Consider the following 19,030-nt stretch of genomic DNA (forward strand, 5'->3'; position numbering starts at 1 on the left):
CTGGTGAAGATTCCAAAAGTATCAAAGTCATATTTCAGACAACATCCAGATCATTCAAAAATCTGAGACTAACTTTACAAAGATCTGGAGTAAACTAAGTATATACATCAACATATTCAGGAGTAAATTTTCACTGACCCTTAAGATATATCATCATCCTTCTATTCTGTTTTTAATTGATACCATTTCATCATCATGCATTTTAAAAACAGCAGTTGTATAGGTCACATAACCCATTTTTTAGATATCTGTGCTTTGTTAGAAATGTTTAGATATGAGTGATTTGTTTATAACAACAAAATCATTGAAGGCTTTATGTATTTTGCACAGCTTGAATCCAAATGGGATTGCAATGTAAACTGAATTTTCTACAAATATTAGAAGCTTAAATTTTAAAATTTAAAAAAAAATTATATCAATATATAAATAAATATTTATTTAATTGTAAATAAAAATTGCTCTGTATAATTAAAAAAAAAGAAACAGTGTTTCTAGCATTCTGACACTATTGCTTTGATACTGTTGCTATTACATTATGGTAACAATATTCTGTGTGAGTAGCTGATATATTTTTACTTTGCAGATTGTAAATCAACTTTTACATTTTATTAAAAATCCTCTGTAAACAATCAAAAAGGTAAAAAAACCAGTCAAATTCCACCAACAAATGCTTCTAAATCTTCTTCCTGCTTCTAAATATTCTTCTTAAGAATAATAAAGAATTATTCTTAATTCCTCCTGGATAGACAAAGTTGTAATTTTTTTGATTGTGGAGACAAAATATGCAATGTCTTCTGGAGAGCCTCTTCCTGGAAGAGACCAGGAGACAAGCAGGAGATTCAGCTGGTAGGTAGTGGTCAAAGCATGGAGAGGATTAATGCAACAAAGTGACAAAGCAGCACAGAAACCTGGAAAATAGGGAACCAGAAATCCCTTTGCAGAAGTTTCTGCGAGACTCAGAAGGATAAAACTGCTCACAAAAGGTGTGGATCTCCTGCAGCTTTGGCTTTGTCACCTCCAATGCTCAAGCCAATACACCACTGTCTTGTTCTGCTTTCCTGCTGCTATGTGACTTGAAGGTATAATCTACTTGGAGCACCTCCATCTCAGAGCAAAACACAAAGTCTTACCTCAACAATATCTGAATTTGTTCGGCTCTCATGTGGCTCATTATACTCCGTATATTTCAGCAACACTTTGTCCATATCAGTGCTGGCATACTGGAACAGTTTGTTGGTGCTGTTGAAGATGATTAGAGCAATCTCACAGTCACACAGAACACTAAGCTCATAAGCCTTCTTCATTAACCCAAATTTCCTCTTTGTAAAAGTCACCTGGAAAGAAAAGCAAAAAAGGTCCATCAGAAATCCACAAGTTGCTCTCTGTATTCTTTCTCCTTTTTTCTGAACTATAATGTCTGACTGTTTTGTCTTTGAATTGAACATGCTCAGAAAACAAATCAATAAACATAAAAGAGTTCCAAAATAGGATATATATGCGTGTGTTGTATGTATTACACAAGGGAGAAATACCTAATTATCATTGCACAAAACTTGAGATACAGGTAAGGACCATGGGGTGTTTTCATTTACTGGTGCTATGAAGTGTTGATACTGCAGATTTAACTTTTAAATTTAGATATCTTTTAGATGGCATACATCTTTCCCATCAACATTTGCAAAATGCACCTCAGATGAGCAGCTGCAAATACATTGAAGAAGTGCAGTCAATTCTGATTTTTTTATTCTGATAGCAATAGACTGATTTCAAGACCTCCAACTCCTGCTACCTTTGAAACAAAGAAATTATTTCATAAGCATTTAAGTATTGCAAAAGAGATACATTGCTCATTTAAACACACTCATGATACTTTTGAAGAAATATCTAGTGTGAAAAATGGCACTCATGAGAAAAGATAATTATAAAACATGAAAGAAGAAAATATCTGGTCAGCAGCCTTTGAAACAAAGTCTTTTCTGAACACACACATCTTATTTTATATTTTATTTTATCATATTTTATTTCCTTTCAAGCCATATGCTTAGGAATATGACCTGGCATTTTTAGTACAAGGGGCTTTAGGTCATATCATATAGGAAAGAAATAGGGATGTGCCTGCAAATTCTCAGTAGGCCAGTTAATGCCCCTACATAATGCAAAATCCAGGCAGTATGAAAATTATAATTTTTCTCTTGAAAACCATGATTTTCCACAGGGACTGTTTTGACAGTGAAAGACCTGCACATCAAACAATTTTTCTATCTGCTTTTCTGCACTAGGTTACAAGTTCCAGTAAGACATGTGACTTGAAATATGAAACTACTAAGAACTATTTGAGCTAATTGTATGGTTGAATTTTTCTCCTCTGTTTCTTCATACATGCAATTTCTGTTACATATTTTTCATTGACAGGAATTTTTAAGACAAAAATGGTTTTGCTAAGCCTGTAATTAATTTAATTTAACACATGGTCAAGGTACTTGGTATGTCAAGGACAGGCACACAACCAAGTTTATTGGTCTGCCTGATTCTACATTTGTTGTTACCATCCCTTACATACCCATAAACTGTGGCACCTCTGCACATTAATGCTGAGGCAAGAAGATTTGTCTGTCTGGGATTCATATGGCTACTGTTTTAACTTGTCACACTTCTTGTCACACATCACAAGTTAATGCTAAGCGCAGCCCCAGACTACCTTAAAATCCCAACATGTCAGGCCAAGGAAAATGTGACTTGCTAATCCCTATTTGTTAGATTCTCTCAGAAAGATGAAGCTTTGTGTCCATACTGTGAACACATATTCTCCTAAATGCATACCAAATGTTATTTCTTTTATTTTAACTTCAATAATTTTAACTTCAGTCAACATACTTTAAGAAAAGATTTATTCAATTTTAATTCAAAATTATTCAAACATTTAAAAAACCACTTTCTACAGTACTAGTCTGAAGTATGCATAATTTACAGTTCTTTCTAAATTCGTTTATCATGACTTTTGATATTTGGAATGAATGAGATAGTTAACAAAACTTCACTCAAATTCTAAATAATAATAATAATAATAATAATAATAATAATAATAATAATAATAATAATAATATCCTTGTCTTCAAAATACTCCTTTAATGGTTTCTCTGATTACAGAAAAATACAATGAAATGGTTGAAAGATACACACATATATAGTCATGTGTATATATATATATATATATGTATATATATATATGATCATTTTAGAAATAATTAATGATACAGAAAATAAAATGTACTATTTCAACATCTTTTTCTGCATCTAACATGCTTTCAGTCAACTTTTTGACCACAGTGCTGTAGGTGGAATATCTCTGCATTTAGCATGATATTCATTCAAGTCCACCTCTGTACAACAATATCCTTAAAGCCAGTGTTTGTGTTTACTGTTAGGTAAAACTCCTTACTATGTTGAAATACCACCTGCCTGTGCTGCACAGCAGATACTTAATTAATAATACTTATCACCAGAATGATACTGGTTAGACTTATATTTTATGGACAGTGAAAAACCCCACAAACCAGAACAATGAATAATCTAGATCTTAATTTTCTCTTTCTTTAATATACAATTTCTAAATACTTGTTTGAGATGCTTGAATGCATTGCTTTATATATATTGCAAAAAGAGCAGGGTGTGGAGATCACCAAAATTATTTCTGAATCCTACCAAAAACAACCTAATTCTATCTCTTTGTATTAACTCAAAACTCACTAGTCTTTTATGTTTAACTATAGTTATTTGACTTATTTAATGTTTATTTATTTATTTTAACTGCAATTGTCCTCTTAATAAGAATGGTGGTATCAAGAAGATAGATTACTAAAGTCTGAAGCATTTTTGTATATGAATAAGCATTAATGCTTATGACTTTGTATAGTGTGAGATAATCAAGACATTATTTGATTATAAAATACTTACAGTGAAGTAGTCAACTTTCAATTTCATTGACATTAATCAGTGTGAGCCTTTTTATATATTTTGGATGAAGTTCTAACTAAAGGGGAAATGTTCTAAAAGAAAGACATTGAATAAATAGAATTGTTAAAAGTTGTTTCAACTTCAACTCTGGCTCTTCAGTTCCATGGAAACAGCTTTCAAATAGCCTAGTCTATATCTGCAAGTAAAGCTGTAAAGACCCTGAATTCAAGTGCACATTTCACACACTGATATGCTCAATTTAGAGGGCAATTTGGTGGAGAGAAGACTTTCTTGTTTAATCATTATTAAATTAAATTTACTTAAATGAAATAAATTAGAAGGTACTGTCACTTGGTTGAAATTACAAATTCTTTCATCTGCCTAAATTTTAATTTATCTGTGTGGATTTGTAAATGGGGATGCTAGCAACTGGAAATAGTCTTTCTTTAAGTAAATTAATAACAACAATTTTTTACTTCTTATAGATTTTAATATACCAGTATAGAAAGAGAAGCACCCATAAATATTCTCATTTAATGACTACAGCCTTAAAGATACATTATTTTTTGTCATGTCTGTCTTTCTTTTGATGGGAGTTAGTTTGGGATTAGGTTAGTTCAGTTTAGTTTAGTTTTAATTTTAATTTTGGTTCTTCGAGTAATTTTTTCTGAAATCTCACAAACTATGAGAGGCTGAACAATAACATCACTCCATATATGCCACTAACAGTCACAGCATATGTGTTAACACTATGTTTCCAAAGTAGCAGTCCCATGATGTTTCAAGTGATTTAGTCCAGCCAGTGTCAGAATATCAGTTCTCTCCTTACTTCTTTCTGTTCTGACTATACAGATATATAGCTGCTGATATAGGAAAATGAGAGACACAGAATTTTCACAAATGCATCCCAAATATATTTCCCGCCATTAAACACGTGAAGAAGAGAGATCACTGGTACACAGAAGTATCTAATAATGGCACTATGTTGTCAAAAAGAAATGTTATCTGTTTATCCTTATTTCACCTGGAATGTCTGAATTTCTGACACAGGGACTAGAGCAAGCACAGTAGATATGATGCATGTGATAAATAGGAGGTACTACATGAGCAGTCTACCCAGTTTCAAACATAAGGCCAAGTTGGCCATATGTAATCAGAGGATCTCTTCACTAAAATTTCACTGTCAGGCACCTAAGCCCATCCTGTTGAAACATCAAATAACTACTGGTGAGGCAAAAACTGTTGTCATATTCTCTCTTCCCTTTTTCCTTTTATTTTTGTCTGATTTTTGTTTAGAACTGTTTGTCATATGAAGAGGTCTGGCTGAAAAAATCTTTACAGTAACTCTCTAATGGGAGTGGCAAACAGCACCAGTGCAGAATTTAATCTAGACAAACCTTCCTTTATGCAATAGTTGGGCATACCACATCAAATGAAAGACTTTCAGCAGACTACTTCCAAGTTCTTATAACCCTCCAGCATAACTTACAGAGATGAGAGAGCATTGATTTATGCTGGTAAATGAGCTATTGTCCAGAAAGCCCAAGCATATTGTGCTATGACTTGATGAATAGTCCAGATAAAGAGGAGTTCTAAGAGGATGCTCTAAAATTATAACCATAACAAATAAAATTTTCATGATTAACCCATATAAAAAAGAAGGTTTTGTATGTTACACCACATTTTTAGAATCTTTGCGCATAAATACCAGATCAAATACTTAAAGTAGTGATACTATTCAGTCTGCCCAAATCCAAGTCATGAGGGTCAATCTTGTAAGTTTTTCCTGTGTAAAAAAAGAAAGGAGGGATAAAATTGAAAGATATATTAATTAAAGATGATACAGCAACCTCAGAAATTAGGAGGTCAGCCAGTATCAATATGCTTCTCATTTTAACTTACAAATCAAGATCTAAGACCAAACAGGAATCAGGAATGAAAGAATAATAAAGACTAATCTCTGATGCTTCACTTCCTTTTGTTGAATAGAGAGATATGATTAAGTCCTTTATAGACAGATCTACAGATATGTACAAACTTTAGGCAAAAATTATAATCTCAAATACACAACAGCTGACACAATATACACACAAAAGCTGACTTTTTTTTTTTTTTTTTCCCAATGCTATCACCAGTTCTGGCAGGTACAAACATATATTTATAGTAAAAAACATGTTTATAAGTTCTGTGCTGCTAAGATGTTCATGAGGTAAAGGTCAAAGAATATTTCATTCCCTGCTGAGCAAAGGGTCAGGAAGCACATTTGTCTGCATTTCCTGTCATAACAGGAAGAGTGTAACTTCTTCCTCTCCACAATGGCTTCAGTTCTGCTTCCCACCTCCAGCTCTTTCTCCCCCAGGGCTTTCTAAACCATTCCTTGCAAGACAGCAACACTGCAATAGTGCCTGTGTCTGCACTATTTTTCTGTGTTGGCAGATGTCTCATTCATTACTGCACTCTCTTTACTTAGGCTTCTTGCTCACACTTCAAATTAAAAGTAATTTGACCTAAATATTTACCTTAGGATAATTCACTCCAAATTATGCTCAGAACATAAATTTGTAATATAAGCACATTTAACCTCAAAATATTGCATTCTAGAAATTCATGGTGCACTTCAGTAGCTCTGTTAAAGTTTTACTTCTCAGGTAGTCTGGAATAACATGAAAAGTGTTGCCAGAGTTGTACAGGTCACCACAAATTAGGAGTCTTGAAAACTTGAGGTGCAACTCTTTTCTTGCAGAAACCTAACTTAACCTCTGAAAAACTAAGGTCACTGTCTAATTTTAATGCTATATTTTAAGTATATACCTGTGTGAAATTTAATATAAGTGATTAATAAAATTATGTAAAAGATAAAATGCGTGATGTTTAAGATAAAGGTTAATTGAACAAGAAATAATGCTTAGGTGCACCGTCAAGAAATTATGTTTTCATGTGAAAACATTCCCCTGGAGACAGGTGGGGAAATGTTTTGTCTTGGATAAAGTGAAGATGCTCCATGAAGGAATAATGAAAATATAAGTAAATAGGGGGAAAATATGTTTTTTATTTATCTTGTGCTCATGTTTGCATTAATATTCAAGGCTCTTCCCTTTTTCAACAGGGAAACTTCTGATTCAGACAATAGTTTCTTACCCTTTCCTTTTAAATAGAGCTGAAACACAGACAAAAATAGATACATGAGGCTGAAATTAATTTTGAAATTAGCAGCATTGGGTATCAAAGTCAGTAGAAAAAATCTAGGTCTTCCCGCAAATAGTCATTTCCTTCCAGGATATTCTTCCCAAGCCCCATAACTTTAATATCTGCTTTGATTTGTTCTCTATTGAGCTGATAATCAGTAATTCTCAGTTTATAGCTTTACAGATTTTCTGAAATTAGAGAATGATAAAAAGTCTGGACATGAAAAATTTAAACAGCAAGTGTATGTTCCTTAAACAGCAAGTGCGCATTATACCCTACAGATTTACACAGACATGATGCTTTAAAAAGGGTGTCTCAACCTTAATATCGAAGTGTGGACTTGCTATGGTGTTTAATAATAGTTAAGACCCCGGCAGCTCATTACAAATTGAAAGAAATGAACACTGTGCAGAATCATTATATATGATAAACTCAGTTATAATTATGACTCTTCAGAAGCAGGAAAAAAATGCAAAACTAATGAGCAAGAAAATCATAGAGAAAAAAATGGTGCATCACCCTATAAGGCTTCATATTTCCTAATACTAATTAGATAAAAAATGGGGATTAAATGCAAGAGAGTGTTCCAGATCTGACAACAGAAAATCACTGGGTCAATATGTCCTCATTCCTGGGTCAATGTACCTCTGGATTTAGCTCACAGACCATGGATTTAATGAGATATTTTGTGAGAGACCTTGTATAACAGTAAGACAATATAATTTATTTTATGTCTATTTATTTTGAGCTTGGACAGCCCTGTCTGGATGGCTGCAAAAAATTTCAGATGGTCCTCATCTGAAGCAGACCGCAAAAGGCTGTCATTAAAACTAACAAAATATTTCACACTTATAAAGACCTGGAAAAAATACAAGGCCTTTTCTGAGACAGAGGAATACAATTCTTCCTTCATGTGTTGACTATAGCAAAGGTAGATTTTTTTTTTTCAATTAAGAAAACAGAGGAAAATAAAGTTCACATTTTTTTCCAAGTGACCTCCCTCTTTTTCTTTTTTTAACCATCCTAGAGGTGTTAGAATTTTTCTCCAGTCTGCTCAATTGAAATTTCCGCAGAAAGAACTTGTAGCAGTCAGGAACTTTTAGCATCAGATGTCAATGGTAACATTTTGGCTATTGATTCTGCTGCTGGTGGAACTAATATCATGTAAGCAGTCACAGTCTATTTGAATGGTGTGTTGACAAGGCTAGCACAACCTCACAACCTTGTTGAGCCTGAACAATATTACCAGGGATTCATTTCACATTTATGAAGACTATATTATCCAAGAATTATCACTAGAATAAAAAGAAAATATTTGGTCACATTTTATAATTATGACAGGATTCATTCAATGCTATGGTGGCAACCAAACCACACAAAAGAAATAAATATGTAATCTAGGCCTGTCAGTTAGTAATTTTCCTTCTCCATGTGTCAAAAAACAGTGAAAGGGAATTTTTCAGGTAGGCTTCTCTGAAACCTTTCCAACCAAAGAAAATCCATGATCATTCATAGAGTTAAACATTCATGCCATCTTTGTCACCATAAGGTATCAATGAGGACTAGAAAAATACAGCCAATTTGCAGCCCACAAGAAACATCATTAAATTAATGGCTTCTGCCAGCTAAAGTCCTGAATTCTGCACTCAGTAAAATCAACGTGAGAACTCTTAAGCAGGCCAGGGTAGAAGGACTGGGCCTCTAATGACTGAGTTGAAGAACTTTCCCTTTAATTTATCCCCAAAAGACAAAGCTTAAAATAGTTTTTGGAAAAGCGCAGATTGCATCCTCAAATTGCACATTTATGTGATATTTGCAGCCAGAAATATGATTCTGGATATTTTATTACCAGTATGGTCACTAAAGTACATAAATCCAACCAACTAGACTTGCTCAGAAGAAATTCTCTTGAAGGGAGATCAACTCTATTTTTGTCCTTCCCAATCCACTCATTCAAGCACTTTGAAGAGTTGGGGAGTCTTCTGCTATAGCAGAGAGTAGTGTGGAAGAAAATAGCTTTTTCACAGAGAAAACAAGTACATCATTCAATGGCTGACATAGAGGAGGCTGGGAAATTGAGAGGACAATCAAGGACAAGAATTTTGCTCCCAGGGACTTGTAGCAAGTTGAAACATTTTGCAAATATTCTGATTTCCAAATAGATTCACCTTTGCACCAGGGGAGGAGACAGAATAATAAAACTACTGCTATAGCTCCTCATTTGATACATGTTCTATGTATTTTTACCAGCATGTGCCGTACTGCAGAGGATTTATGTGTTTGAGAAGAGCTGAGGATGCACCACCCAGGTATATAATATCTAACATGCCTTGTATTGTGAAACCATACTGTGTTTGAACATAAGCAACAGAAAGGAAGTTTCTAGCCAAGCCATTTGATGTCATCCTTGCAAACGTTTTATGGTGAGGTAGAAAGAAAATATCTCCATCTGTAAATGGAGCTACAATAGCTTTGTGGAACTGTGCATGAGCTGGTGTCATAGCTTCACTAATCAAAAATTTTAACAATTTTTTTCTGGTGCAACATTTTAATAGTTTTTTTTTTTTGTATATGTTTATGCAATCAAATAAGAAGACAAGATAGGAATATAAAGAAGTTAATATTTTAAGTTTACTGGAAATATGCAAGTTAGGAAACAAAAAACTGATGCTGTTATGCTAAAGTAGCAATACCTTAATATTGCTATGCTAAATCAGCAATATTTTAAGAACCAGCGAGGTTTGTGAAAGAGTACACCTCATATAAATGGTTAAAACAACAATCAGCTATTATTAAAAACCCAGTTATATTTAATCACATATATATTACTAATATTAAAAAACTTAATCCCACAGTCCAATGAAACGATGAAAATCTTTTCATTTGCTTCATTGAGCTTTAAATCAGGACACTAAATGCAAGGTAAAGTCAGCAGAAATACTTTAAAAGTTATGATTAATAGTAGAAATAAGAAGCAGAATCAAGCCAGTTTAACAGTATGGAAAGTAAAATAATGTAAATCTATACCTCCAGCCTCACAATGGCTAAGCTACACCAGCAAATATTGAATTAAGATTGTCCAGCCTGGAAAAGAGAAGGCTGGGACTTAACTACAGCCTTCCAGTACCTGAAGGGAGTCTACAAGAAAGATGGTGAGGGAGTTTTTACAAGGGCTTGGAGTGACAGATCAGGAGGGAATATATTCAAGCTGACAGAAAGTAGGTTTAGATTAGACATTAGGAAAAAATTCTTTACTATGGGGATGATGAAGCACAGGTACAGGTTGACTAGAGAAACTATGGCTGCCCTGCTCCTTAGAAGTGTTTGAGGTTGGGTTTTGAGCAATGTGGTCTTTTGGAAGGAGTCTCTGCTCATGGCAGTGGAGTTGGAACTAGGTTTCTTCCAACCCAAACCATTCTGTGATTCTATGAGTCTAAAAAATGCTAGTGAGACAAACACTTCCTGCACTAACACTACACTTGTTATTATTCTAGCGTTACAGTTTTATTCATAATTATTAGGTCTGAAAGCTGGTTCTGGAATTTTGAAATTCTACTATGAATAACTTGAAGACTAGCTGTCTCCTTTTTTAAAAAATATATTTAACCATTTTAAAGATTTTTTTTTACAAAAGTGGGGCTAAAATCTCTGTAAATACTATATTTGAGCATGCAAGTTGAGATTGAAACTGTTGTATGAACTAATGTTGTGAATTTTGTGGTATCATTTGCAAAGTTTTGTGGTATCATTTACAAAATAATTCAGGTTCTCTTCAAAAAGGAAGCCATTATAGCATGGGCAAGTTTCAAACAAATATTTATAATAAATAAGTTTCAAACTTAATATTTATAATAAATTCAATCCAATATTTCACATCCAATTTCAACTCCATGCTATAAGACAATTAAAAAAAATGTGATGACTTTTATATATTGTTAGAAGAATTGCTTTTTAGCTTGTCTCACTAGAACAGGCAACTTTTAGGGAAAACACAAAATGCATCCCTCATAAGGAACATTTTGCTGTTACATGTGATTTTCTGCCATAGAGATCACAAGTTACTACTAACACTACAAAATTTAAAAATTCTTGTAAAGCATATTTAAGGACTATAATTTGTTGTTTTGCCTAGGCTGAGTTTTTTATGGCTTTATGAAATCCTCCATGACTAACAGCTTCTTAACTAAATCCCTGAAAATAAGAAAAAAATTAGTAGTACTACTATATTAATAGGAACTAAGTATCAAGTTCTTAAAAATCAGCTACTGAAGATTATTCCTAAATTGCAGCCAGGTGTAAGAAGAAATTGAACCATAGTATTAAATAATTATATGGAGAGATTCTCACAATTGTGGATCTCCAGTTTCAACAAAACATCCACATCCATTCATTTACATCAAATGTAAACAGCAGCAATTTTCACCAATATTATTTAAAGATATCAGTTACTGAATTTTATTTTTGTGAACATAGGAAAGAAAATTCCCTAAGTTATGATCATATTTTAACTAGCAGAGATAGTGTTGATAATATGTGACAGCTCCTTAGCCATTTTATTTAAAGCAGAGTTAAAAATTAGTTAATCTGTCCTATTGGACCTATTTAGCTTTAGCTAAATAGTGATGGTCACTTGGTTTTATAACTACAACAAGCTGGTATTGTATGTGGGTTTTAGAATGTATTAGGCTACTCAAATTCTTCTTAAAATTCAGACAGGAACAGAGGAAATTTTTTATGAAGTAGTGTCCTTTTTATATGAAGGCAGTAAAAATAAAGACACTGCAAAGGTGAAGGAGCACCAATAACTGGAATTTCTGAATTTAAATGAAAGCGCTCATATTATAATAACTCCTAACAGTTCAAAAAATATAGTACTAAAAGCCTATGTCCTGTAGCAACTCACAGGTGTGCTTTACCATGCATATTCCAGACTAAAGTCAATGCAAGTAGAGCACACACATCAGTCTTTATAGTATAAAGTCTTCAAATAATAACTTCCTAACTGTGCATGTTACTGAACTTGAAAGCATTGTGTGTGAGGTTTCAGGTTGTTTACAAAAGTATTTTTTTTGATAGTCTAACATACATTGTGTATTTGTATACGTAGATGTTGGCATATGCATAGGTACACAAACTTATCAACTTTTTAATAATCTTTAATAATAAGTTATCTTATATATATAATATGATGCTTAAGTCAGGTATTTTTTTTGCAACTCACCTGTCTGTTACGTTCATCCATAATCCTTGTAATCTGAATCTTTTTTCTCCCCATAGTCCCCGTTTTTTTTCCTCTCCTTCTTCCTTAAAATTATGTATTTTTCCCTTCTCTTTTGTTCCTCTTTCCTGTTTCCTCAAAACAAACCTCCTTCTTCAGCACTTGCACCACTCAGTTCACAGTCCCCTGCATCTGTTCCTGATAAACACAGAAAGAAAACCAAATATTATCATGAAATTGATAACCAGAAGAAAGTTTTTACATGGAGCTGGCCAAGCATCCTCATTATAATTTAGTGTACAAGTAAATTAGAACTAAAATTTACTGCACCTATAAAGGAAGTAAAGTGTGGAGGAAAAAAAATTATTCAAAGGCTTATTTTTATGAAAGAAAACACCAAATAAAAATATATCAAGAAACATAGAAAGAGACTGAAGTACAAGTTGTGAAAATTTTAATGGAATTAATGTCTCTCATTTTAAATATCACTCACAGCTCTAATATGAAATATTACCTAAATCAGAGAATTAATGAACTGTTCTGTATCTATGTATGCTAAGCAGGCCAGCTAATTTATTTGTGAAGGGAAAACAATTTTGTGCTTTGACTGCAGAGGTGATAATTTCCCTCATTGTGCAAATACAATGGACATTTATATAAGTTTTACTTGTTATATAAGAGTTGCCAGCTACTTTAAATCCAAAGTACTTAATTTTATTCTTTAAAAATGTAAATTAGTGAAAGTATTACTGAAGACACTTGAAGAAACACTAGTGACCTTTTCCCTCATTTCATTTTAGTGAAAATTGTAAAATGTTCTGCAGAGGATTTCTAACCTGCAAACACATATTTTCTTATAAAAACAGGACAATAGAGGCAGATGACAATTTTAAGAATGTTTTGAAAAATATTTTCACTGTTTTAGTAATGCATGAGCTTTATAATACTGGCTAAGAGCTAAGGAGAGAAATGTACATTATATAAAAATACACAATGCAGGAAACATTTCACAAAATTTTATAAACCACATAATTAATTTATATAATATCCAAAGTATTTTAACAATAAAACACTTTTATTTTTATAATAAAAGAGTCCATGGAAATAGTAAAAAATACAAAAATTATTTTGTCTAGTATAAGGTAAAAGACACAAGAGTTTCTACTTTATAATTTCAATTTACCATATTTGTATATTAGTATGTTTTATATGTTTTAAGCAAACAGCACAAAGGTTTTTGAAACACAGAATAGGAAAAAGAAACCTGAATAATATGAATTTAAATGTTCTTTTGAAGTTTTTATGTTAGCTCCCTAGTGTAGTAAAAATATTGTCTTGGAAGTAAAAAATTTGTAATTTCAAAACAGAGGCTGGTATTTCCTCATTTATTCTAAACTTAGAGTATCTCAGCCAACCTGATAAATTCTCATAATATATTACATAACAATAAGCTGATATCCTGGCCATTTAACCCATTATTTGGCCCTGATTCAAAACTACTGAGTTAGAAAAGCTACATTTCACTCCTTCTGATCTTTAATTCTCTTCTGATTTTCTTTGCATACATTAAACTTTAAGCTGTTCAAGTGTTTTATCACTCTAAGGAAAAAAAAAAATTAACAAATAAGCAGTCAGTCTGAATTTTCTAGCTAACCACTATGGTGTAATTAATCTGTTGGGCAAAACAAATCTTCAAGTATAGTATTTATTGTATTTCTATATATGAGTGCTCACATGGAACAATTCATATTGTAACTATAACAAAATATAGACTGCAAATATTCTTAGCTGCTTTTTATATTTGAAAACAACAGCTACTCACTGCTTAAAAAGATACAAAGGTTGTTGATCATATTTGCAACAACAACAACAAAAAGTTAAAAGAAGGCCAAAACTTTGAAATAAATTTATTTTGTAAATGTATTTTAAAAGCTTTTTGTTCCAAACAAAGTTAGGAGACAGTCTTATCTGATTTTTAATGCTGACAAACAAACCCAGTCTATTTTTAGAAACAGTTTTACATTTCCTTGGTTTGGGTTTCTTTCCTGTTTTTCCTATGGTCTTACCTCCAACACAAAGCATGAATTAGAATGGTGTTTACCATGCGCATGCGGGACTCAGAGAGTCTGTCTTACTCTGCACAAGCAAACCCATACTCTAATCCACAGCAAATGCAAATGGAACAACTTCCTTTTCTTTCATTCAGCTGAGGCCAGTGGTGTTATTGGTTTACAGCACTGTCTGCCTAAACTATTTGCTGCAGCGTGGGAGGTCAGGGTGGGCAGATTAGAGCAGTTGTGGCTGGTTAGTGAAGATGAGTTGCTCTGCAGATCAGGATGCTGATGCTTAGTGAGTTCAGAAAAAATCACTTAATACTGAGAAAACTCTGTCAGGAAGGATAAAAATTGCAGCGGAGAAGCAGTATGTTGAGTCCCTCCCACACACTTATCAGTTCTGCATTTAAGACCAGTCTTCAAACAACAACAGCTTTTACAGACAGTTTAAACTCAGAACCTTAAAATTCCTGTGATCTATACAAAGATCTTAAAGTAATTAATGCAAGAATTGATAAGAAGAATTTTGTATAAAACCTATAATTAGGTCATCTGTATGAAACATAATTTGCAAAGAAACATAAATTTGCTTCAACAGGCAGTGAGTTAGGTTGTCTTGCATGGATTAAAATCTTTCTTCCTATATGTCCTAGTTTGCCTTTTGCTTACTAGTCCAATTTCAAATAAAAGTTTTTCAATTTTTGTATCAAATTAATTTCCTTTTAGAAACTCCCCCCTATAGACACCTATCAACACATAATCCTTCAGTGCTATTCTTACTACGTGTTAGCTCATAGTTCTATATATTTCCTTAGTACACACATAAAAAAGATCATAGGACTGATTCCCAATTAATGAATTTCAGATAAGTAAAATCAAGTCATCTCATGCAAGGGCTATAACCTTCAAAGCCTTGTAATTTCCAGGTCAAACAGAATGTAAAGAAGTCTGGAGACCAACAAATCCCCATGGCTGCTTAGGACTTCACCAGTGCTCTCAATAGCTTTTGAAAATTCTTGCAGAACCAAAAATTGCAGTAAGTCAGTATTTAAAGTTCCTGTTAACTGGTAAATTGCTATTTTACTAGCACTTATAAAGCACATTGAGTAGAAAAGTTGAATGTACTACAAAAATCAAATAGTACGGCAGGCTTCAATTATCCAAGTGAATTTAAAAATGGAGCTTTGTTGAAGTAGCTCCACAGAAAAGAAAACTTCCAACTGAATAATATAGTCATGTGCAAACAAATTACATTTAAAGAAACATGGAGTTAAATGCTATTTTGTTATAGTTTTCTGCATTTTTTGCAAAGCCAAGTAGTTAAAAAAAATCAAAACCAAAACAAACCAGACTGCTAAAAAAAAGAGGAACTTTATTTTTAGTGGTCTTCTGTTCATTATATGATTTGGCAAAAGGCAGTGATAGCTGACAGAAGATTGATCTGAGCCTCCAGAAGGGAAAAGAGCTAAACGAAAAATGCAGAAAATCGCTTGACCGCTACTGTCTCTCTTTTGAACACTGACACACAGATATATGCACACACATACACACCCATGCATACCCACTATCCCTTCTCTGCAACACAGAAGAATCTTGGCAGAATGGCAGGAAGCACGCACAGAGCAGTCAGGGAAGGATATTATGTCAGCAACCACGAACAATAAAAGGTGTAAAGGTGCTTCCTTCCCTAAACTATTCCAGAAGTGTAAAATGGGAACCAAAACTGTCCACTTCCTTCTCTGAGCAGAACAGTCTGAATTTGCTCTGCTGCAACAACCCCAGAGAATCCTTTGAGCAGTTACACCGGGAGAAATAAGGAGTATCAAAACATGACTGTCAAAATATTTAATTTATAAACAAAAGAAAGAAGTCAGCCAGAGAAAAACCAAGTTAAAATGTGCTAGAGTTTATAACATTTTCATGGTTGCTTTACAAAAGTAACAAACTTGTCATAAAGATGTCTTTGTTCCATTAAGCAGCTTACATTCTGAGTTGATTAATTAGGTTAAAACTGAATCACAAAATATTTTTTTTTATTATGCTGATATAAGGAAGTAAAGAAAAAAGTGCTGTTCCCTTTCTCCTACCATTCTTATCTTAATATATAAAAATAACTTAAAAGATCTATGAAATCTTCTTATGCAAACCTGTTTACTCAAACAAGTTTTGAATCTGTGTCTAAAAATGTGAATGTACTGAGTAGGAACACATCATCTACTTTTCTGATGAAAAATTTGATGCAAAAATGTAACCATGAACACTGGGACATTGTTAAAATAAAATGTTCACTCAAACGGTTTCTGTAAAGTCCTGACTATGTTCCACACACCAACATAGACAGCTACACAGTGAAAAAACAGCTCGGCATACTGCATCAATTGAAACATCACTGTCATTTTGAGTTGGGTATACTTTAAAAAAATGCAGAGAAGGGTAAAAATAATTATCTATCATGTTATCTGACTGAAATCAGCTGACATTAAAGATAGATTTGGTTCTTTACATTTACATGGTGGTTTTGTTGTATGGTCATAACAAAAGACAGAGTTTGGGCCATTAACAGAAGGTTATGATAAAATTATATATGTCATCACTATGGCAATATACCAGTAAAGCAGCAATGGTACGATCTACAGTATGCTTCTCCAGGCAGAAAGCCATGTAAAAATGATTTGGAGTCATCTTAATCTTAGAAACACCTGTCCACAACATTCTGATTTAGAAATTAAACATAACCTACACTTTGGTGTTTTGATCTTATGGGCAGGCTGCCATATGAAAAGATTGGAAGAGAGTTAATTTTAATCGACTAAATTTAACTCTCAGGAGGTCATGCATTTGGCTACAGGAAATATGAAACAAACATTTAAGCCATAACAGAAAAATTATAATAGATGAAGTACTAGAGACTGCTAGAGAGAAAGTATGACAAACCAAAAAAATCTGTACATAAAGAAAATATTTGTAATCTGTAACTACGAAGGCTTATCATATTATCAGTTATCTAACCTGACTTCTGATTTATGGCATAAGCTTAATTTATAATGGAGAATAATTCCAGGGCAACAAAGTTCTGAACTAAGGCAGGAGTAAAATGTTCATAAAGTTGCAAACTACAAAATCATTCCCAATATGTAAATTGTTACTTAGAATTTTAAGAGAAAACTTATTTTAATTCATACTTTATTAATTTTTCTACTGATTATGAAAGCATCTGCTGCACTCATAAGATTATTTCTACTGATAGTCCATTTGTGTGTTTACGTATAAAGGATAGTAGAATGTGTATATTTTAAATCTGAACTTCCAGAGATGTACCTTATTTGCTTGTTTACATTTCAACATACTTCTAATATAATGACAGTATAGCAATGAATTGCAGAAAATTCCTTTCTTGCAGCTATGTTATTTTCTATGCCTTGGAACAGCCAGAAGAATATTTTGCAATGTGATTTTTTTAAATTTGGAATTAAGCACTTCTGAAGACTCATTGTAAGAATGCTTCAGACAGCTGTGGTCTATGTAGATTATAACTCAAATACAGTACCAAGTTATCTCACAGAGCAAGAACTTGTGCATCATGGCTGGAAGTGTTACTTGTTTTGCAAAGTTCCCCTGAAAAGTTTTTTGGGGCAAACTAAACATCATTGCCAAAATAGCAGAGAAGATGATTCTTCCTAAAAATTGCTGTATTTCACTGTGCTACACACCCTGCTTTTCAAGAGACTGAGGTATCCAGACACAGAATATCTTGTCTGTAGACGCCTATTTAAGCCAATCCATGCCTGTATGAAAGGAAAAGAGTGACTTTAGCTTATCTTTCACAATATGTGCTGACAGACATCCATCCAGTGCAATGGTGGAAGATTTTATGAATATTGCATGCATGCTATACCAAATCTTGTCATGCTGGTAAAGAACGATGACAGAAGATCAAAATACTTCTATGTGATCATGGAATTTGCCGCAGTTGATGAGTTATTCCTTGCAGCAGTGAACCACAAGAAGCAACCACCAGATGAAAACTGATTGCCTGGACTCCAGTAAATCTGTACCTGCTATGTAGGGGAAGAAAGGAAGACCTGGCTAATTTGCAACATTTCTGAAGATGGCTAAAATGAAGAGGAGTATTGGATTTATAAAGCAAATAAAGCAGACACTAATTAGATTTTAAGGAAAATAATTAAGAGAAATGATAGTATAAAATATATACCTTTGAAAAGTCAATTTTAAAACTACAATAATTATTGGGTGCTATTTCCATGTGTACCCATCATCCAAAAGAAAAAAAAAATAAAGTAAATAGTTGGAAGAAAAGGTTTATATGTTTAAGTTCATGAAAGGTTCATATGTTCAAGGTTTATATGGTTAAGTTCATAATGTACCCTTAGCAGCTAGATGGACATAATGGGAGTCTGACCAATATATATGGAATAAGATCCATAAGGTGCTTCAGACTGGCTCAAGCATAGTGGTTTATTCAAGTGGACATACTAACAATAAAAGGGGGAAAAAATAAAGGACTGAAAACAGAATCACCTCATTGGTCTGAAATGGAGACTGTGGCTAGGAATGAAAACCTGACTGAAATGGAGTAGGGAAATTGGGCCACTGCAAA

At 33.2% G+C, this 19,030-nt stretch overlaps 1 protein-coding gene across 1 annotated transcript in view; it reads right to left on the minus strand.

Moving 5' to 3' along the window:
- The window catches only part of MEF2C (myocyte enhancer factor 2C), a 110,382-nt gene that overhangs the window by 55,570 nt on the left and 35,782 nt on the right, over nucleotides 1-19,030 (minus strand). Inside the window, exons 2-3 of the mRNA XM_053932443.1 lie at nucleotides 12,362-12,556; nucleotides 1,131-1,334 (exon numbers count right to left, since the gene is read on the minus strand). Coding sequence (XP_053788418.1) covers nucleotides 1,131-1,334; nucleotides 12,362-12,415 — 258 coding nt within the window. The 5' untranslated portion in view covers nucleotides 12,416-12,556. The remainder of the gene's footprint in view (nucleotides 1-1,130; nucleotides 1,335-12,361; nucleotides 12,557-19,030) is intronic.

The sequence above is a fragment of the Vidua chalybeata genome, chromosome Z, assembly GCF_026979565.1.
Source record: "Vidua chalybeata isolate OUT-0048 chromosome Z, bVidCha1 merged haplotype, whole genome shotgun sequence".
Lineage (NCBI taxonomy): Eukaryota > Metazoa > Chordata > Aves > Passeriformes > Viduidae > Vidua > Vidua chalybeata.